At 42.4% G+C, this 23700-nt stretch overlaps 1 protein-coding gene across 1 annotated transcript; it reads right to left on the reverse strand.

Moving 5' to 3' along the window:
* Window positions 1–21040: 21040 nt before the first annotated feature.
* On the reverse strand, window positions 21041–23227 carry LOC123988554 (activating signal cointegrator 1 complex subunit 2 homolog). The gene is made up of 5 exons (XM_046289084.1): window positions 23172–23227; window positions 21688–21712; window positions 21379–21585; window positions 21177–21262; window positions 21041–21058 (listed from the first exon to the last, which is right to left on the reverse strand). The coding sequence occupies exons 2-5, from the start codon at window positions 21707–21709 to the stop codon at window positions 21041–21043; spliced, it is 333 nt and encodes a 110-aa protein (XP_046145040.1). The 5' UTR covers window positions 21710–21712; window positions 23172–23227.
* Between the last annotated feature and the right edge of the window lie 473 nt (window positions 23228–23700).

Here is a 23700-nt window from a genome sequence, read left to right on the forward strand (position 1 = left end):
CGCAGGTCGTAGCTGTCGCTACGCGGTCTTAGGAACTAACGCAGCTCGTGACTGTCGCTACGCGGTCTTACGGACTAACGGCGCGGAGTGAAAGCGCGGCGCGGAGCGCGAGCGCGAACGAGAGGGACGCGGTGTTCTGGCGCATGCGTGAAACGCGGAGTCGTCGAAGACTAGGAGAAGGAATGGCCCATTCGGGCCGCCGGTCTTTTATTCAAAAGTCGCGCTGCGGTGTTTCGCGCTGCGGTGGAGTTGCTGCCCGCTCGCCTACGCGGCTATCTTCTCGTACACCGTGGTCAAACCTAGCAGTGAACGAGGCGACGACCAATCCTGGCTCGTCCTGGGTCAAGCCTCGGGACTGGACGGAATCGATTGCCATAGGCCAGATGCGGTGCCGTGTAAGCTAGCGTTCAGAACCTCGCGGACAAACCGGCGGATGTTACGGACGCGCACTAGTTTGGTCATCCTGGGTCAAACCTCGGGGCTGACGAAGCTAGGCGCCTACGGCTGCTGGACCGATTGGGAGCTGCCAGCCCGTGACGTACGTCACGGCCCGACTGCCGGTGAACTCATCGCCTGGACAAACCGCGACGCCGAGTCTGCCGGTGCTCCGGTTCGACCTCCTAGGAGGTCTGCTCGGGGCCGAGGCCCCGAGGCAACTCATCGGTCCACGCGTCGATCGATCCTATTTATAGCCTCCCTCGCGGGAGTGGGATCGATGCATGGTGCATGGTGCAGGCAGGCTCGCTAGCTGGTTCTGGTCGTCTTTCCTGTCCATGACGTAGAAGCGGTGTCTTCTACGCATGCCGTTGTAAAGTCCCAGCCCCCTGAAGCTCGTATGGATGGTCATCTCTTGGCCATTGGCTAGGGCGGAGGATAGTTGGTGTTTCTCTCGCGTCCATCCGGTCTGGTTGCATTTTTCCGCGGTCTCGCTACTGATATACGAGGCCGCGGATCTGGTGTCTAGGAGCGCGTCCACCTGGTGTAACCCTATTTGGACGCTCATCATTATTCGGTCGTCGTCGACCGCCATTGGTCGCTGGTTTATTTCGATCTGGTATCGGCCGGTGTTCTGGCTTTCCTCTGGTCGGTTTCCTGGCCGGTCTGGTTGGTCGTCTGGTTGACCCGGTAATTTTTTTGGTCGGCTGTTTCCTGGCTGGTCGTTTCCTGGCCGGTTATTTTCCTGGTCTGGTCGGTCGAGGCTGGCTAGCTGGTTTATTCGGGCCGGGTCTCTCCGGCCCCTTTGGCGTTTCCCTGCCTCGGGCATAGGCAGGTCCTGGTCATTTCGCCCACTTTTCCACAGTGGGAGCAGAATTTTATCGCCGGATTCAGGCACTTGGAGCGGTCATGCCCAGGTTTGCCGCATCGCCAGCAGTGCGTATCGCGGTGGAAGTTTGCGGCGATCTTTCCCTCCTTGGTGGTGTTCGAGGGTCCTGCAGTCGGCTCCGTCCTGACTGTGCTGCGCCTGTTCTCGTACTTGGGCGCACTCTTCTGGCGCTGGGCGAGAAGACCGGCGACAATCTCGGCTCTGGTGATTAGAGCGTGTACGTCTTTGATGTCGGATCGGTTGACATACAGTTGCAATTCTACATCCATGTTAAAGTAGATTGCGTCCAGTAGCTCCTCCTCGGTATGCTCGCCTCGGCGACGCATCAGTGTCATGATTTCGGTGATAAAGGTCCGTAGCGGTTCGCCTGGACCTTGCTTCCGGTTGGCGGTCTGCTGATCCAACCGTCTTTTTTCGCCTGCCGGTACGAAAAATTTACGCAATTGCTCCTGTAGATTTAGCCATGTGCAAACCTTGTTTGTCACGTTACGGTACCACCTCTGGGCTTCACCTCGTAGTAGCTCGGTAAACCCCGTTAACATTTGGTGGTCCGATAGACCGTATGCCGTCTGTAGTTCGTCCAGACGTTCCACGAATGCGTACGGGTCCTTCCCGTCGAAGTGGCAGTTCCATTTACGCATCATTTCGAGTGTCTTTACTCGGTCTTCATGTGGTCGGCTGGTCGGTTGCGGCTGCGTAGATGGTCCTGCCGGGGATGGCGGTCTTTCCGATATACCGGCGTTCGTCGTCTCGCCGCGATTCGGCGTAGACTATGCCGTCGCTGGTTGGGCACCTAAGGTGTTTTGGTGCCAATCGCGAGCGATTTCGGTATGAAACTCCTCGAAGTCCCTGGTCCGGTCGACGTCCTCTTTGTAGCCTGGTTCGTCCTGTGGCCGATCGGTAAACTCGTTCGGGTGCTCTCGCACGTACTCCACCAAGCGTTGTCGCAGCTGGACCCAAGTTCCAGTGGTCGGTTGGTTTCGGCGACTTAGCTCGTCGCTCAACTGGTCCTTCTTCAGGCGGTAGACCCATGCGATACCGGTCCTCTTTTCGCTCGGCATCTTCGGTGTTACTCGGACGGTGCTAACTATTTCGTTGCCACTGGTTCTGGCTGGATTGGCAGCTTGTAGCTAGCTCGGTCGTCTGGCTGGCAGGTTTAACAGGCCTGGTTATCGCAGGATGATTCCTCTGGTTCGGTGTTCGGCTCGAACTTGATTCTGCAGCTCGGTCTGGTCTCGTAGCTGCTTCTCGTTCTTGTTCTCGTGTTCTTCTTCTGGATCGCTCTTGGTGTTGTCGCTTTGATTGCTCGTAAGCTTCTCATCCCGGGTCCGTTCGCTCGTTCCTTATATACTAAATTTTCGACACCGGTGGCTCCACCGTCGCTTCTATCGAAACTGTTCGGGCGCCATGTAACGGGGCGGTCTGGTCGGTGCGCACAAACCGGGTGATAAAAACAATGATTAGCCAAGGCCTAGGCAAATCATAACGAACCTGGGACGAACAGCTACCCGAGATCGCGTTCGCCTACAAACCAGCGCGTCACGACGCAACAGGATACTCCCCGGCATACCTAAATACCGGGAGAGAGCTCACACCACCAGGAAGCCTGCAACAAGAAAACCGCCAGAAAGTTAAAACTCTGTGGACGACCCGGCTAAAACATCTACAGGACGCACAAGAACTCGCACGAGTCCGGCTGGCACAAGAATTCCAGCGCCAGCAACGCCATTACAATCTGCGCAGGCGCGATTGGCAACCAAAAATCGGTGAGCGCGTATGGAAACGCACCCATACACTCTCAAATAAGGCGCAGGGTAGAAACGCAAAACTCGCCGAACGCTACACCGGACCCTTTAGGGTCCACAAAAGAATCTCACCGGTCATCTTCGACCTCAGCGACAACCGAGGCAGACGCACAGATCACGTCCACGTGCGAGACATGAAACCGGTAACCGGCACCAGAACCGCGTAACCAAGACGCGCAGCCAGCCGACGTCACCAGCCCCCACCACAACGGGCCAGCCCCGCCGGCGATAAAAGGCCGGCAGCAGCAGCCACGAAATCAGATTCACGATGGCTCGGAGACAAGCCAACGCCCAAGAAATCGAAGCAGCACTCCGCCGCCTGGCCTTAAGAGAACGGGCCAGGGACGAGCCGGAAAACATGACCAGCAAGGACTGGAAAAGGTTCGTCCGAGTCACAAGGCCGAAACGAGTAGCGGCGGACCCACAGGACCAAGCCCCGGCTAGGAAGCCGACACGGTCCAGCAGGGTCCTGACTCCAGCGAGGCGACCACCCGTCGGCGAACTAATAGCCGCCAAACGGACACCAGCCCCGCTGGCACCAGGGGACCGGCCTCCAAGACTAAAGCAGACGACAGGGGAAAACAGGCCGGCAACAGCCCCGGCCAGGATACCGGCGTAAGCGGTCGCAAGGGCAGCCGCGACAGCAGGCGGCGTAGACTTACCGCCACCAAGCCCACCAAGACCGCCACCGGGGCCACTACCAACCATGGCCCAACCGGGCGAGGGACAGTGGCGCCAGCAACGACCATCGGAACAGCCGACCGGGGCAACATTAGGGACCGTCTGCGGAGCAGGAGCAGCCGCGGACAATATGTACATCCGCTGTCACCTCCCCGACGAGACGTCGATTCGCCTGTAGAGGCCCATCCGCCGTCACCGCTTCCTGAGGGCCGGGAAGCAATGGACGGTATTACTGGACCGCCGAGGGAACGTGACCCGCTGCACGTACACAGAGGTAATTTGCGTAGCATTCCTTATCATCTGCGCGACCAGGCTGATACGCCTGGTCTTCCTGGAGGAGGAGGGGGGTGCGACGACAGCCGCGGATCGGCATCGCGCATCGCGGGCCCTCACCGCGGCGGCCTCCCCACTCCCGCGAACGAGGCTATAAGTAGAATCGATCGACGCGTGGATCGATGGGTTGCCTCGGGGCCGAGGCCCCGAGCAGACCTCCTAGGAGGTCGAACCGGAGCACCGGCAGACTCGGCGTCGCGGTTTGTTCAGGCGACGAGTTCACCGGCAGTCGGGCCGTGACGTACGTCACGGGCTGGCAGCTCCCAATCGGTCCAACAGCCGTAGGCGCCTAGCTTCGTCAGCCCCAAGGTTTGACCCAGGATGACCAAACTAGTGCGCGTCCGTAACATCCGCCGGTTTGTCCGCGGGGTTCCGAACGCTAGCTTACACGGCACGGCATCCGGCCTATGGCAATCGATTCCGTCCCGTCCCGAGGCTTGACTCAGGGCGAGCCAAGATTGGTCGTCGCCTCGTTCACTGCTAGGTTTGACCACGGTGTACGAGAAGACAGCCGCGTAGGCGAACGGGCAGCAACTCCACCGCGGCGCGAAACACCGCAGCGCGACTTTTGAATAAAAAACCGGCGGCCCGAATGGGACATCCCTTCTCCTAATCTCCGACGACTCCGCGTTTCACGCGTGCGCCAGAACACCGTGTTTCTCTCGTTCGCGCTCGCGCTCCGCGCCGTTAGTCCGTAAGACCGCGTAGCGACAGTTACGACCTGCGTTAGTTCGTAAGACCGCGTAGCGACAGCTACGACATGCGCTAGTTTGTAAGACCGCGTAACTTCTGTGACGGGCCGGGATCCGACCGTAGTTCATAAGTCACGTACAACTAGGCTAAGTGCGACACGGCTCCATCGGCAGCTCACCGGTAGATTTTCTGTTGTAGCGAGCCCGGCAGGATATACCGCCATCAACACCGGCATCTCCAGGGTCCGCAGCCGGCGGCCCACTCCCACCGGCCTAAGATTAATTCATTCCTATTATTTTTAATAAATATTTCTATTTTCCCACTTAACACCGACTCGTTATTTCTCGAACCTGTTCCCCAGCGAACCCTGGCACGGGGAAACCGACCGCGGTGCGATCCACGCGTCGATCGATCCTACTTATAGCCTCGCTCGCGGGAGTGGGGAGGCTGCCGCGGTGGGGGCCCGCGATGCGCGATGCCGATCCGCGGCTGTTGTCGCAATTGGTATAAATGAAATAGAAATTATTTTACACTTTTTAGTGCATTTGGAAGTCGCATTTGTTTTTTGTTAAAAATTATTTTATTTCACACTTTTCAGTGGAACCAGTAGTATTTGTAGGACAGTGTTAGGTGATTTTGGGTTTCTGTTGCTTAGCTAATAACCATAAACCGAAAAAAAATTGACCGAATTTAAATGATTAATAAACAAGAAATTTCATAAATTTTTGCAAATGGGATCATCGCGGATATACAGGGTGTCACGCCACTACCTCGACAGGCGAAGAGGAATGATTGCTATGGTGATTCTAAACAACTATTTCCTTTGCCAAAATGTTGGTTCGCTTTCGAGTTATTAACAAACAACACCGAGCACTCTGAGCACGTACAGCACGCGGGCTCAGGGACTGCAATGTCTGATACGAAAACCGGGTCTGACGTAGGTCGCGAACGTACGTCTCGGCACCCCGTTGGCATAGCACAATAAAAAAACTGCACTGGTAGAACATTTTTAGTCGTTCAAAGTGAATACGGAACCTAATCTCTTGTTGCCTGTCATAATGTAAAAAAGGAAATTCCAAGCATTCTAAACAACAAATAAAAATTATTGAAATGGAATAATTACTAAACGTTTGAATTGGAGGTTGTTCGGGATTAAGCGCGCGCCAATTTAAATTAGGCAAAGTTATGCCAAACGCCGAAAACCCTTCGGTGTTGTCATCGCGCTAACGATTATAAAAACCGCGACGCGGCGATGATCGGCCTACTCTTTCGCTCTTTACGACGAAAACAAGTTATTATTCCAAAAGATTCAGAACACGCGACTAATTCGCTCAACGTACTTCAACTGAAAGTACATTTGTATAAACCAGTTTTGCCTTTACTAATTAAAGGCCACGCAGTGTAAAGAGACTAAACACACCCTTTTTGTTTATTAAATTATATTACGTACATTAAAGGTGTTTCTAAACGTTATTAAACTCCTTCCTTCCTTACTAAAATTACCGGTATTTTGCCCAGAGAAAAAATTTATTCTCTGCGCGCAACAGAGGTTACGTTAATGATGAAAAATTTGAAAATAATTTAAATGAAACTTTTGCATTCGTTCCTAAATTAACTTGCTACGCTGAAAGCAAATAATTGTCACTGGGAAACGAGGAAACACGTTCGGCAGAACAGCTGTTTTCATGATCGGGCCAGTGAACTCCCCTCATTTATTGCACTTTGGTATGAATAATAGGCGAGGTGTTTCTTCGTAGAATGTTCAGAATCGACGCATTGACCCAGTGGGAATTATTTGCTTTCAGCGTAGCAGGTTAATTTAGAAACGAATGGGTAAGTTTCACTTAAATTGTTTTCAAATTATTCATCATTAACGTAGCCCCCCATTCAAATGTTTATTAATTATTCCACTTCAAACATTTTTATTTGTTGTTTAGAATCCTTAGAATTTCCTATTTTACATTATGACAAGCGACAAGAGATTAGGTTCCGTATTTATTCTAAACAATGACTAAAAATGTTCTACGAGTTCAGTTTCTTTATTTCGCTATGCCATCGGGGTGCTAAGCCGTTCGTTCGCGACCTATGTCAGGCCCGGTTGTCGTTCGCGACACTGCAGTACCTGGGACTGCGCGCTGTACGCGCTCAGATTGGTCGGTGTTTTTTGTTATTACCTCGAAATCCAAGCCTTAACCATCATTTTAGCAAAGGAAAAAGTTGTTTAGAATTACCTTAGCAATCACCCCTCTTCGGGTGTCGAGGTAACCGCGTAACACCCTGTATATCCTACTAAATATGAAAGGTTTCATCGCAATCGGTACATTCCTTGCAGCTTAAACGCCTGAAGATATAAATGAAGCATTACGTTAGTAGTTATTATATGCGGATTCTAAATCACTGGCGTTAACATTTTTTTTGCTGACTCAGCAGTAATTTGACACCGTCAGCAGAAATATGATACCACCCCCGACAACCCCCACCCCATGACCTTGAACTGAAATTTGACACCACCGTCATCAGAAATATGACACCCTACCCCCACCCTCCATGACCTTGAACTGTTTGTTCTTATCGGAAGACCACTATTTTTCTACGTCTTGGAAACGATTTTTTCTTGGAAATGACGCCGTTAGCAGAAATGTGACACCCTACCCCCACCCCCTATGACCTTGAACTATTTACGACATAAAACCCTGCACACTTTTTTTACGTCTTGGAAATGATATTTTCTACGTCTTGGAAATGAGGTTTTCTGTTGACGCAGCAAATCTGACGCTGCAATTCGTGACTATAGAAGGTAGGGGGTTTGCTAAAGTTTGAAGCACACGCAAAACCAAAGTGACCATCACCGCAAGTGCATCGTTTTGCGAGATTGTATTGTGAAAAGTGAAATATGTATTCTCAAAGTTTCAAAGAGTTTTTTTGCCAAAGGAAACGCCCCGCAAATTCTACTCAAGAAGAAGAGGCACGCAAAAAAATGACAAAACATCAAGATGACGTGAAGTAAGTGTTCAAAACACATTTCATTTAACGCTGTCGGTATTTATTTGTTCTAATAACATACTTAAACGGTATTTATTTGTTCTAGAATCGCTCCACAATTATCAAGTCGAATTTTGGACCGAAGATATCCATTGACGGATTCCTATACAAAGCATTTGGAAATCGGCATAAATATACGTGGCGACAATTTCTACCCGCAACTCGTATTATCAGACAGCCGAAACAACCGCCTGGACCTGAACATAGTCACATGGTCGCTGATTGTAGCCGAAGCCTTAGCAACGTATGCAGCTTCTTTGACGATTCAAAAGATACACGCGACAATATTAACTTTAATGATATAAGTGTTAAATTTGGAGTGCTATATGGCGAAAAAGTAATTAAATTGATTAGCAAAGATATATGTATGTGCATGATGAGAAAAACGTTTGAGAAAATGGTAATTTTAAATGATTATATAATTGAAATGCATAATGCATTATATGATAAACTGTATTCGGTGGAATAAAAATTTAAAGAGTTTGTTACATTAGTTCGGGAATACGGAGATGTAAAAGTGCTTGCAGAGGTTGTTCAGCATATCAAAGAAACTGATATTTATGGTCCAAATTCAATTATCGATTGCGAATTAGTAGCTTTAGGTATTCAGGCAATAATAACAGCTGCATCAGCAACATCTTAACAGAGGAAAAAGGATTATGTTACAAATTATGTTACAAATTATACTTTAATAAATCATAATGTATTGCATCATTTGCAACTTCCCTCTGTACCTATATAAACCCAAACATCCCACGAAAAAATTTCACTTCCTATACGATAGTCGGACGATGTGCATATGCACATTTGATCTTCGAATTAGCACAAAAAGAATTCGTACCGGATTGGAAAATACTTTTGTCTGCGCGCGTTGCTGGAATATTGTTAGCCAAAGAGTTAGCCAAAGAAGAAAGTAATGGCACCCCGGAAAAGTAACAAGAAGAAGAAGACGAAGTCGCGCAAACTTCCAGTTATAAAACGTGGGGGATTTCTTCCAGCACTTGTACCTATTTCTGCAGGCCTTTCAGCTTTGGGTACGGTGGCTGGCGGTGCAGCAAGTATCGCCAAGGCAGTCAACGATGCATCTGCAGCACGGAAAACATTAGAGGAAGTGAAACGGCACAATCGTGTTATGGAAGGACATGGACTTTATCTTGCACTATATAAACGGGGAACAGGAATTAAAGAAAAAAATAGAAGCGCTTCGGCAAGTTGTAACGCTTCCACAGGGCGCAATGACAAATGTACAGTTATATAACTTTGCACGAAAGTTGAACTTTCGATATTTTCGAGGTGTTTTCATGCATACAAATTTACCATCTAAATCGTTCTTAAACGAATGCGGTATCGTGAATTTAGATAAATCGAAAGGTCCTGGTACACACTGGGTAGCTTACGTAAAGCGGGGTAATCGTGTTAAATATTTCGATTCTTTTGGAAATCTGAGACCACCGACAGAGTTAATAAACTACTTCGGAAACCATGTAACGATCTTACACAATCACACGCAGTATCAAAAATTCGATACGAGTGTATGCGGACAACTCTGCTTGCACTTTTTAGCTAGAAATGTATAAAATAGTTTCGATGCGCATAGTCTTCACAGTTGCAAAGATGTCGTTGACGTTTCCGTTAAGCGGAAAAAATTCTGTGCTTAGCACTGATTACTTTCCACCTATAGACTTGAAGGATGATAATTACGAACTCGGACTCGTTGATTTTCAAGCTTTCAACACAATACCGAACGTTGACTTTACAAACAACAAATTTTACTTTGATGCCGATGGTGAGATCACGATACCGGATGGTTGGTACGAACTCAAAGCGCTAAATAAATACTTGCAAGAGAAAATAATGGACAAGACAAAAATCATTTTATGTCGTACAAACAACAGCACTTTGAAAAGTGAAATATATAGTGATTATACAATCGATTTTACCAAACCAAATAATATAGGATCGCTTCTCGGGTTTTCTACATATCGCATATTACTGCCGGGATAATGGCACGAGTCGGATATACCCGTAAATATTATGAAAGTAAATGTGCTGAGGATCGAATGTAATATTACGACTGGCGCGTACAGCAACGGTCAATGTGTTCATACCATTCATGAGTTTTCACCGCGCGTGCCACCAGGATATAAAATTTCGGAAAGTCCTACGAACGTCATTTATCTTCCAGTTATCGTAAGAGCCATTGATCACCTTAGTATACGCATTACCGATCAAAACGATAATCTGATAAATTTCCGTGGAGAAGAAATGACAGTGAGGCTTCATATTAGGCGGTGTAGAAAATAACATGAATATAAACATAATAATCAATGACCTGTTGAACAGCTCGAACGGCTCGAACTGTCCGTGATCGGCCCGCTGAACGGCCCAGCGGCATGTTGAACATTTTACGACAGATGCAACAGCTGCAGTAAGGATAATGATGTAAAAAACGATAACAATTATACAATCATTCAGTAGAGGGAATATATCCAAATCGGACACATCGTAAGAGCACATCATCGAACGCTCCGACGACGGATATTTAATTTAATATACGTTAAATATCCGTTCATTTAATAGCCTTTCAAGAGAGCTAGCAGCACTTATTCCAAACATTACTAGACATAATGCTGTTGTACACAGATGCTAAAACTCAACCGATCAACAATCCGCCGAATGCATTATCGGGCACCCCGTTGAACGAGTTGCTAAAAGGATCGTTAGAAAATGGATGGAACCAGAACTTCAATCACAAACGCACAAATTGTACTTGCAGCAGCAATTACCACGGTTACAGGAATGATAATCATGTATTAAACGGTGATGACTCTTTACAATCATTTAGTAAGGACAATATCTCCAAACTGAACACATCGCAAGATTTGAGCGACAAAAACGCGCAATTTCTGCAATCGTTGGATTTTGTGATTACGAAACGAAAATGATGGATCCATTGAACATTGCCAGTTTACCGATTTCTGACGATCGAATTACATAGTTACAGCTCATACGCCAACACAACGTTCGGAAATAATGACGAAATACGAATTCCCATTCAACAACAAGATTTGTACACGTTTCCTAGTGAGAGTTACCTTTACGTCGAAGGAAAACTCATTCTCAGCGATGACAATGTTGCAGGAACTTCAGTTGGACTAGAAATGAATTGCACAGCATTTATGTTTGATGAAATTCGATATGAATTAAACGGCGTGGCGATCGATCGTTGTAAAAACGTTGGAATAACAACTATGATAAAAAATGGAGTATCGTTGACAACGACAAGATCAAAAATGCTTGAAAACGCTGGTTGGATAGACATACCCAATACAGGAGACTACTTTAACTTTTGTGTTCCTCTAAATATGCTGCTCGGTTTCTGCGAAGATTACAAACGAATAGTGATTAATGCGCATCATGAATTGATTCTGATTCGGTCGCGAGACGACAAAAACGCTGTTTTTGGAACAGATGGTGCAAAATACACGCTGCAACTATACAAAGTACAGTGGAGGATGCCACATGTCACGCTCGAAGAAAGACACAAACGTTCATTGTTGCGTATCCTTGAAAACGGTCAAACGATAATTATGAGTTACTGTTCCTGGGACTTATACGAGTATCCAATGTTACAAGCAACCACTAAACATACAAGGAGCATTAAAGCAGCTACGCAATTAGAAAAACTGCGATATGTAATGTTTGCATTACAAACGGATAAAAAAATAGGCCCAATAGACATATCACCAAATTTGATGATTGCAAACCCACTAATTTTCGACTGTATTTAAATTCGGAATCATATCCGTATGACAATTTGAATCTTGACTTTAATAAAAATAGATACTCTGTCCTTTACGACATGTATGCAAAATTCAGAAAGTCATGTTACGGCGCGATGTGCAGTAATGGTGCAGTAAGATACTCTTTTTCGGCTACGGCCCGTTCGTTGTCATTGATTGCTCGCATCAGAACGAATCGATAAAAAGCGCTACAATCGATGTAAGAATCGATTTTGAGTGTAGTGAAAACGTTCCTGAAAATACTAGCGCTTACTGTTTAATCATTCACGATCGTATCGTGCAGTACAATCCACTGACCAATGTAGTGCGCAAACTCTCTTAAGTGGGAAGAGGGTTTATATGATCATTCCGCAGCAAAACCAGCCATTTTTCACCACAAATTCAACTAATCAAAATGAACGTACCAACATTCGTAGACATTCGAGGCTTCAAAAGCGATACGAACGAGTTTTTCGTAAAGGAACTTGCCATTTTCCAGAATGGGAATCGTGTACAATGTTTCATCTTTGCGCCACCAGTTGCTAAGAAAAAACTGTCGAAAGCAGAATTAAGACAAATAAAATGGTTGACGCAAAATCATCGCGGTTTTGAGTGGGACGATGGTACAGTAAAGACTCGATAAGCGTTCGAAAGGATCTATTCGTTAAGTGTTCGCGGTTTATCCCCACCACTGGGGGGTTCCCCTCGGAGCAAGCCCGGGAGCAATATGACACGTCGCGGCTTTCCTTTGAAGATCTGTGTCGAATTTGTATAGATGAGACAACATTCATGCAGCGATGAAATTTTTTTATTTTACCTTTTTTTTTAATAACAATACCATTAACATATTGGTGAGATTTTCCTGATTAAAATGAGACCAAACACGATATTGTTATAATAAATTTAACTAATCTGAATAATATTAAAATAATTTACTTTCTGTGAATGCTCACTTTATATACTAAATTAACGGCGAATGAATAGCAGCAATGATTAGGTAATTTTTTGTAAAAATGAATAATGTTAATCAGAAAAATTTCATGTATTAATAACATTTTTATTTAAAAAACATAATTTATAAATAAAAAAATGTTGTTGTTGCATTAGTGTTGTTTCATGAATATGTAGGCATTTAATTTTTAACCCTTATGTCAGCTCCGAATCCATGTCTCTTTCTACGTTGACGTCTTTCAAAACACAAACAGTTAGAGAATCGAATCTTCTGTTCGCTAAATGTTCCTCACCGGTCCCAAATTCTGAACGCTTATTGAGTCTTTACTGTACTGTGCCGTATTCACGCCTTCAAGAGTGTGCTGCTTCGAATTTGAAACATAGTATTCATGGATCTGTATACTTTATCCTTCAGTCAGTCCAATCAATATAGAGGTTTTGAACAAAGATGATGATCTACCGAATTTGCCAACCAAGAGCCGGCATATTCAGGATGGATGGATGGATAAACATATGGCATGCATCGCGCACAACGGAGCATGTGCTATGAGAAACGTATCGATATTAAAAGAATGGTGGTTAAAAAAGAGGAAGGAGGAAGATGAAGAGCTGTGCATGGAACATTATAACCGGCCGGGGGATGACACGCACATAGATGGACCTCCACCGAAAAAGAAATATTGTTACATTTTTCTTAAAACACGAAACATTTAATATCATTTATTAATTTTGTTCATTACTGTAAAATAATAAAATCTATTTAGTAAAAATATACTTTATGCGTCTTAATGTTGTTTTACCTAGAACGATTGTATGTGTAACGTTTGTGTTTCATATTCCAATGTAGGAGATACAAAAGGAATGTTCTTCTATTTCAAAGACATGAGGGAGTAGGGCGAAATCCATATTTACATGCAGATACGTGTCGATGTACAATCTGGCACAGATAGAGAGAGCATCGTCGAGTCAGACTTTTGGTCACGTTTTGCTTGGATGTCTCTTTGACGGCTTGCTGACGCGGTTAACTGCAATCTGATACAGATTGAGCAAGCATCGTCGAGACAGACTTTCGGTCACGTTGTTGCTCGTATTTGATGGCTCGGTCACGAATTGCATTCCGCGTGCCCTCCACCACCGCCCCGCCGCCGCCGCGGAGAAAAAGGATTAATCGCGGGTTAAAGCGCGATATCGCTGCGGAGAAAAAGGACTAATCGCGGTTAAAGCTCATCTGCGGCCGCGGTTAAAGCGTGTTCGCGACGCGGACAAGCAGCTTTTCCGCAACCTATAAAGAGGCTGAATCTTTAAATATATGGTTATTATATAGACGATATGCGTTTTGCAAAGCAGCCCCTGTCTATCCTTATTCTCGATTTAGACGAGAAGACAACACGCATGGACGATCGCCGACGACGACACGGGCCCCTCTTGCCGAATACGATACGTGGTATAATTTGCGGTCCATCGAACTGCGGTAAAACGAACGTCGTAATCAGTCTGATCGAGAGCCCGAACAGTGTAAGATTCAATAACGTATATGTATGTTAGCGTCAGCACGTGTTCAAGGGTTGACACGTGGCAGGGTCAATGCATTTTGGGCTTTGACCTGGGTTTCAAGGATTTCTTAGGATTCTTTCGGCTATCGATACCCCGAGCCATATGTCTGTCATCGGACTTGGGCCGGCGGTAGCTGATACTTGAGGTGCGACGAATTCTAAGAGTCGCGGATGTTTTGTTTATGGAACGGCGATAGAGAGTTCGATCGCCGATTCTCGAAGGAACGCGCGTGTGGCCGATGACCCGAAGTCATGGTGCTGCACGGCACGTGTCAAAAGATAAGGTTGATCTAGAAGGATCTGGCCACGGAGTGGGGAAGATCTTGCATCTTCTGGTAGGAGGACCATGAGGAACGGCATGGCACTTACCCCAGAACCTTGATCGGGCAATCATCTGAATTTAGATTCTAACATGTATACTCAAAATCATTGCAACAATCAAAGTACAAATATCTCGAACGAATTTTGACAAATGTTCCTGAAATGGGATACTTTTCATTTTCAAATAACGCCGAAGTCGCGCCACCGAACGAGGCGCTGCCTGATTCGGTGTTTATATTCGATGACGTTGCGTGCGAAAAGCAAGACGTGATAAGAGAATATTTCTCTATGGGTAGGCACTCGCGCGTGGACTGTTTTTATCTCTGTCAGACTTAAGCGAGAATACCGAAACACCTAATTCGTGACAATACCAACCTTTTGATCGTGTTCAAACAAGATGGCACGAATCTACACCACATTTATAATGATTATGTAAATACAGACATGTCGTACGAAAACTTTTGTAAATTGTGCGCACAGTGTTGGGAACAGAAATATGGTTTCGTAATAATCGACAAGGACAGCTCGATGGAACGTGGCCGTTACAGAAAAGGATTTAACGAATTTGCCGTTTTCTGAAACATTTAGTCCATCGATAGAAGCTTAGCGAGTAGACGTCTTCTCTTTGCAATGGATAATAGTAATATTAAAGAATCGTGTAAAGTTGCGAATGCTATAGCTAAAACAAGCGATGCTATACGCAAAAAACGCAGAGCTCTCAAATCGGAGAGCATCGACGAAGAGAGAGTCATCGAAAAACGATTGAGACCCGTGGTAAAACCGCTGGAACGAATTATCGAGAATATGTCAGCGGTATCGCCACATTCAGACACGATCGATATAAAATCCGAGTCGACAATCCCAACTTTGAATATTAAAGAACCGCAAAAATTGATGTCAACTCCTTTTCTTAACCCTCAAAGCGCACAAACTACAAGAGCACGCATTTATTCCGAACCTGGTACATCTTCGAGTGAACAGACGGTGGATGTAACGAAAGATCGTCCCGATTTTCATCGTGAAGAATCGATACATGCCAATTACTCTTTACCGATCGCGAGAAGAAGATAGATGACGTGTATGGAGTATACGTACAACGCAACAAATTAATGCTTGGAAGTTCAGTTTACGACGTAAACAAAAACGACGATGTGATTATTAATGGGGTGAAGTACAGAGGAACAACTGGTTTGTACGAATTACTATTCATGAGAATGCCTGATGACACCTTGTTCAACGATGCTGATTTACACAAATACGCGGAAATATTAAAGTCGTCGAACGCTCATAGACGCAGTCATATCTCGTCAGGGCTTGTGAAAAGTAACAAGGGTTACAAGTATAAATATATCATTGCAAAATTGCTTAAGAGCGAGCGGCGTGGAGGTAATCTGATACCGTTCGATATAGCGGTTAACGATAACGCGGTGGACTACGTGCACTGGAATGACCCAAACGAGCTCGTCAATAGATTACGTCTTCTCGTATCCTCGAAATCCGCAGGACATACGGGGCATGCCAACGAGATGGTTTCTGTAATCGAAGAACTTCGAGAAGCCGGGTTGATTATAAATTGACACGTTCGTAAAGCATGATGTTAGTTTACAAACATGAAGAAGGTGAAGAGCAATCATATCACGGACGAGAAGATACAGCTGGTCAACGAGTTGCACGAGCCAGCGAGACGTAACTTTAGACGTAGACGAGTCATTGTACGGGGTTACGATGATCTCTGGCAAGCGGATCTCGTAGAGATGCGACAGTATGCGCAAATCAATTATGGCCACAATTACATACTCACCGTCATCGATGTCTTATCTAAATACGCTTGGGCCGTAGCAGTGAAAACGGAAAATGGAAAGAAAAGTTACGGATGCATTTTTAAACGTTTTGAATGATGAAAGAAAACCGAAAAATCTTCAAACGGGTAAGGGAAAGGAATTTTATAATACAGAATTCCGAAATCTTATGAAAGAATACGATATAAATCATTATTCTACGCACAGTGTAATGAAAGCATCGATAATAGAACGTTGGAATAGGACGTTGAAAAATGAAATGTGGAAAAAGTTCACGCTTAATGGAAGCTACGCGTAGACAATCGTCTTCCCGACGCTGGACTCAAATTATAATAATAGGAGGCATCGTACGATTAGAATGCGTCCCGTCGACGTAACACCGGAACATGCGGACAAACTCTTATCGTCCGTATATTCTAACATAAAAATTGCAGCTCCGGCCAAGTACAGTAAAACCTGGATAAATGCAAGGAAAGAATGCTTGGAAAAGTGCAACATCGCTATCCCCTCCACTTGGGGGGATCCCCCTAGGCGAACCGAGCCGGCCGACGAGGAAACCGTGTGATATGATCCGACCGTGTCGGCTGAATACAAAACATGTGTACGCACACGAGATATAATGTAATATACATTTAATAAAAGTGTCATTATTGCTATATCTACATCAGATATGTAATATACACTTTATTACAATGTCATTATTACTATATCTACATGAGATAAAATGTAATATATATTTAATAACACTGTCATTACTACTATGTCTACATGAGATATAATGTAACATACGTTTAATAACCATATAATTGATATTATATCTGCATCAGATATGTAATATACATTTAATAACAATATAATGGTTACTATATCTACATCAGATGGGTAATATACATTTAATAACAATGTCATTATTACCCTATCCACTTGAGATATGATGTAATATACACTTAATATCAATATAATTGTTACTATATCTACATGAGATAGGTAATATACATTTAATAACAATGTCATTGTTACTATGTCTACATGAGATATAACGCAATATACATTTAATAACAATGTCACTATTTCTATATCTACATGAGATATAATGTAATATACATTTGATAGGAATATCATTATTGGCATATCTACATTAGATATGTAATATACATATTATAACAATGTCATTATTACTATATCTCCATGAGATATTATGGAATATACAATTAATAACAATATAATTGTTACTATATCTACATCAGATATGTAATATACATTTAATAACAATGTCATTATTACTATATCCACAGGAGATACATAATATACATTTAATAACAATGTAATTATTACTATGTCTACATGAGATATAATGCAATATACATTTAATAACAATATAATTATTACTATATCTACATCGCATACGTAGTATACATTTAATAACAATGTCATTATTACTATATCCACATGAGATATGATGTAATATACATTTTATAACAATGTCATTGTTACTATATCTACATGAGATGTAATGTAATACACATTTAATAACAATATAATTGTTACTATATCTACATCAGATACATAATATACATTTAATAACATTGTCATTATTACTATATCTACCTCAGATGTAATTTAATATACTGATTTAATGCCACAGACCAATGTACATTTAATAACAATATCATTATTACTATATCTACAATGGATCTAATGTAATATACTGATTCCTTCCCACAGATCAATGTACATATAATAACAGTATCGTTATTACTATATCTACATTAGATATGTAATATATATTTAATAACAATATCATTATTACTATATCTCCATTGGATCTATTGGAATATACTGATTCCTTCCCACAGATCAATGTACATTTGATAACAATACCATTATTACTATATCTACATTAGATATAATGTAATATACTGATCCCTTACCACAGATCAATGTATATTTGATAACAACATCGTTGATACTACATCTACATTAGATATAATGTAATATACATATAATAGGAATATCATTATTGGCATATCTACATTAGATATGTAATATACATTTTATAACAATGTCATTGGTACCATATCTACATGAGATATAATGTAATACACATTTAATAACAATATAATTGTTACTATATCTACATGAGATAAGTAATATACATTTAATAATAATGTCATTAATACTATATCTCCATGAGATATAATGTAATATACAATTAATAACAATATAATTGTTACTATATCTACATTAGATATAATGTAATATACCGATCCCTTCCCACAGATCAATGTACATTTGATAACAATACCATTATTACTATATCTATATTAGATATAATGTAATATACTGATCCCTTACCACAGATCAATGTACATTTGATAACAACATCGTTGATACTATATCTACATTGGATATAATGTAAAATACTAATCCCTTCCCACAAATCAATGTACATATAATGACAGTATCGTTATTACTATATCTACATTGGATCTAATGTAATATACTGATTCCTTCTCACAGATCAATGCTGTGATTGTAACATTATCGTCATTACTATATCTACATTAGATATGTAATAGCCGTTGTGGTAACGGTCGTGTGTGAACGTGGGCCATGCTGAGCGAAGCGATTAAAGAATGAGAAAGTTATAAAAGTGGAGAAACAAAGTGCAAAGTTATAAGGAGGTGTGCGCGGGTTGGGGAAGGATAGAGTGAGGGTGTAGGGAGAAAACAATTTTGCGAGAACGGGAAGGAAAATCGTCGCCAAGCGAGTGTAGCGTTTGTGAGGTTAGAATCTAGACGGGATAGAAAAGAGCGGCAAGTAGGTGGAAGAGGTGGAAAGGAGCGACACCTGGGGAGAGAGAGTGGTGGCCACAGGAGCAGAGGGATGGCCAGTAAAGAAGGAGAAGGAACAGAGAAGAGGACCGGAACGCAGATGATAACAGACGTGACGAGGGAAAAGAAAGACGGGGAGGCGAGGGAGGAAGCCGGGAAACCAGATAAAGGGGGAAAAAGAGGCAGGCCCTCGAATATAGACGTCCTGAGAAGGGAAAGAAAACAGAGTGTGGGAAGTATGTCAAAGCTGGAGGAAATATGGAAAAGAAAAAGGGAGGAAGGGAACGAAGACGGAACCCCGAAAGAGAAAGAAGAGGAGGGAAGGGGGCAAACAAGCGGATGGATGTTTAAAGAAAGTAGCTTGACGGAGAGGTCGCCAGAGAAGAAAAAAGAAAGAAGAGAAGGCGAAGGAGGAGTAGGGGAATTAAAGGACTTAATAAAAGATCTAGGAAAAGATCTGGGAGGGAGGATGGGAAGGGTGGAGGAAAACATGAGGGCCCTGGGAAATGAAGTAAGAAGGGAAATGGAGAAGCTAAAAGCAGAGATGAAGAGAAGAGAGGCCATGTGGGCTGAACAAAGGAGAGAAATGGAAGGGAAGATAGAAATGCTGATAAAGAAGATTGAGGAATTAGAAAAGAAAGGAGAAGATGGGGCAAGATGGTGCGGAATAGAACAGAAGGTGCACAAAACGGTGGAGGAATCTATAGAAACAAGAAAAGAAGAGTTAGGAGGTGAGAAAGCCAGTGAGAAGCTCAGCGGGCTAGAAAAGAAATGGGAGAAGAAAGAGAGAGAGGAGAGAAAGATAAAATAATTTTTAACAAAAAACAAATCCGACTTCGAAATGCACTAAAAAGTATAAAATAATTTCTATTTCATTTATATCTGTATTCCACAGCTATTAATACAATCTACTTACTCGTTAAATAGGATACTAAATATATTTCAACCTTTTCGGAGGCGGCGCAAAATTAAACATATAATTTTTTCTTTGAAAAATAATAGGAATTTCATTATATCGTGTATCGTTACCATATCATCATCGCTTATCAATTATCGTACGTAATATATTTCTGTCCACCATTTATATGAACGCAAATTAAGAAGCAAGCTGTAGAGGGAAATCTCACACGTTATTAAAAATATCCCTAGCCCTGCGCAAGTTAAGTATGGTCTCTCGTGAAATACAGTATACAGTATGCGTCATAGTGTCCTTTCGTCTAGTGAAAAAGCACTTACTTTGAAGTCCAAGTTTAACCATAGCAAATAAATATTCTAAAGCTTCTATCACATGATTATGTTAATTATTTTAACGCTTTTATTATATAATTGGATTTATGATATTTGCTACAGTTAAACTTGGATTCCAAAGTCAGTGATTTTTCACTAGACGAAAGGACACTATGACGCAGACTGTACATGTACACTCAGTCCCATCGAAGTTGTCGCAGTGAAGTTGACGCGCTAACGCCGCCGCGGCGTGAATGCGTTAGCGCGCCAACTTCACTGCAACAACTTCGATGGGACTGAGTGTACATCAGAAGTGCTACTAGCTTCTGATACAATCGCTACAATTACAAATGTTTTCTGCCGTATCTATAATGTTTCGAATATGTTTTCTTACGACTTTTTAATTACCAAGTTTGCCATACCGCAATCAAATCGTTATTGGCAGGATCGTATAGTCAGGTACTTTTAATTTTGCGCCGCCTCCGAAAAGGTTGAAATATATTTAGTATCCTATTTAACGAGTAAGTAGATTGTATTAATAGCTGTGGAATACAGATATAAATGAAATAGAAATTATTTTATACTTTTTAGTGCATTTCGAAGTCGGATTTTTTTTTTGTTAAAAATTATTTTATTTCACACTTTTTAGTGGAACGAGCAGTATTTGAAGGATACCGTAAGGATGTTTTGTATTTTTATTGGATACCTAATAACTGTTAACCAAAAAAAATATATTGATCAAATTTAGATAGTTAAGTATAAATGAAAGAAAACAAGATGAATAACATTGATTTCTAATTATTGTATTTATTATTTTCATTTAAAAAAAACATAATATTTATTGGGGCCGCCGCCGCTCCCGTCACGCGGCCATTTGCCGGGGTAGCGGCGCCGCATTCCAGCCGCAGTACCTCTTTCTGTAAAGTAAAATTCGACATATTAACATAACTCATTCATTTGAGAATTAATTTCTTTTATTACTTACGACGCAAATGAAAATTATATGTTAGATAATAAAATCTGTGATACATACTGCGCTTAGGTTTATTATTGCCTTGCGGCTGATGTTGCGGCAGCTGCTGTTGTTGCGGCTGCAGCTGCGGTTGTTGTTGCGGCTGCGGCTGCTGCTGCTGCTGCTGCTGCTGGTGCAGGATAAATTGCTGGTGCAGCGACGCCTGCTGCTCCGGCACCAGCTGCAGCTGCTGCTGAAGCTGCACCAATGCATTCGTCAGCGCTTCTTCTGAAAGAATAATAAAAAAAAGAAGAAATATGTGTTAGATGCATATTTTTAAATCATGATGTATATTCGCTTATCTTCCATTAAAGTTGGACTTATACTTACGATCAGTAGAGGATGATTCCATTTTCTGTGAAAAAAAAGCTTAATTAATAAAATAAAATAAAAAATAATCCGCATTTGTGGATAAAAATTTGAAAAGCAATCACCCCTATTTGTTTTTATTTTGTTATTATTTTGAAACTCAGTATTCTTACATGTTTTATACGCTGATTATGAATATTATCATTATGTTTCGTCTTGGTCTGATTTATTTATTATTTTGTTGAACCGATCCGATTGAAAAAGAAGGATAAACTAGCCCGCGGGACTGGGAATAGTTCGATGAAAGATTTTTCTGAACAATGAATGTTTCGATGACGACTTGACTCAGATCGAATTATGAAAAACAGTCCGGCGGGACGCGGGACGGATCGCGTAAGGACAAGGACGTCGAACTGTGTTGACGAGCTGTTAACGGTTACAGTAAAACTTGGATATATGCAACAAACATTGGGACCCAGGCGTTGCATATATCCAAGCGAGGTGTCGATTCTGGGCATTTAAACGTTGCATATATCCAAGCGAGGTGTCGATTCTGGGCATTTAATGTTGCATATATCCAAGCGAGGTGTCGATTCGGCGTCCGTACAAATCGTTTGTACCGTGCCGCGTTACCTATTCTACGTTCGTACACAACTTGCGACGTGTTGCATGTTGCATGTTGCGTGTTTCATGTATCTTTGGTGTACGGCCTGCCTTATACATATGTAGCCAAATCATATCGTGTTTGGTACCATTTTAATCAGAAAAATCTCACAAATGCATTAGTAAAAGTTTCATTAAGAAAAAGTTAAAAATAAAAAAGTTTTATCGTTCAATTAGTATTAGTCACACCGATATTACGGTCGGATCATATTACACGGTTTCCTCGCCGAGCGGCTCGGTCCGGCTTAGGGGGATCCCCCCAAGTGGAGGGGATAGCGATGTTGCATATATCCAGACAAACTTCTGTTGCATATATCCAAGTTTTACTGTACATCGAAGCTTTGAATATACGATATTCAACAAATATACTGTAATTTGGCTACTAAATGATTTTCATAGTAAAATAAAAATTATAATTTTTTACGTTTATCGCAATGAATACAACTGCTTCTCGCAAACGGAAGCAGCACTGCCGCAAAATAGCAAATCCTAATATCCGGAAGTAAATGAATAAACGAATCTACGTTTAATTTCTTCACACGTCGCTCCCAGAAGAATTTACAAATAATAATATCGTTTGATAAAGAATTTGTTATTATTGCGCCAAAGCGCTGCCGGCCGCCTTACAATAGCCAAATAGTCGGCAATTTTTATTCACTATGATATTCCTAATCAGCGTATAGAAAACACGCAAGAATACTGTTTTAATAAAAAAAAAAAGAAAATCGGGGACAAGTGATTTTCAGAATTACACCCAACCAAACCACCAACCAATGAGGACTAAATTAATATATTTTTAAAAAATATCAATTATTGGTACTTGTAATTTATTTGGTACTTACCTATATTCACTTTCTCGCGTTTAGATTTATACTGAACAAATATCTGTGACTTCTAAATGAAGACAGTAACAGAAGTGGTGGGGCACATTCCAGGATCGCACATATTTGCGTCGTATGGATTCACGAATACTGTGTAGTTCTTACATTGTTTGAAATTTGTCGACTGCCTTGAACGTAAATAAATAATAAATAAGGACAGCGAGTGAAAAGAGGACGAAGCGAAAACAATCCAGTTTATATCTTCAAAACAGTATTAATGCAACGATGAAACGTGTTTATTTCTAATTTTTTCGCTATGAAACTTTTATCAACAAATTTGTGATATTTTTCTAATTAAAACAAGACCAAATACGATGTAAATCGGACAAGTTTTGTTATTATTAATCAATTTAAATTGATCCAATCAACCATTAATAACCAATTAAAGTAAAATTAAACCGATCTATATCGTGTTTTGATTCAATTCAATCAGAAGAACCTCAACAATCCAACGATACTATCTTTTCCAAGATAAAACGAAAAATAGTCC

Source organism: Osmia bicornis, chromosome 2 (genome assembly GCF_907164935.1).
Source record: "Osmia bicornis bicornis chromosome 2, iOsmBic2.1, whole genome shotgun sequence".
Taxonomy (NCBI): domain Eukaryota; kingdom Metazoa; phylum Arthropoda; class Insecta; order Hymenoptera; family Megachilidae; genus Osmia; species Osmia bicornis.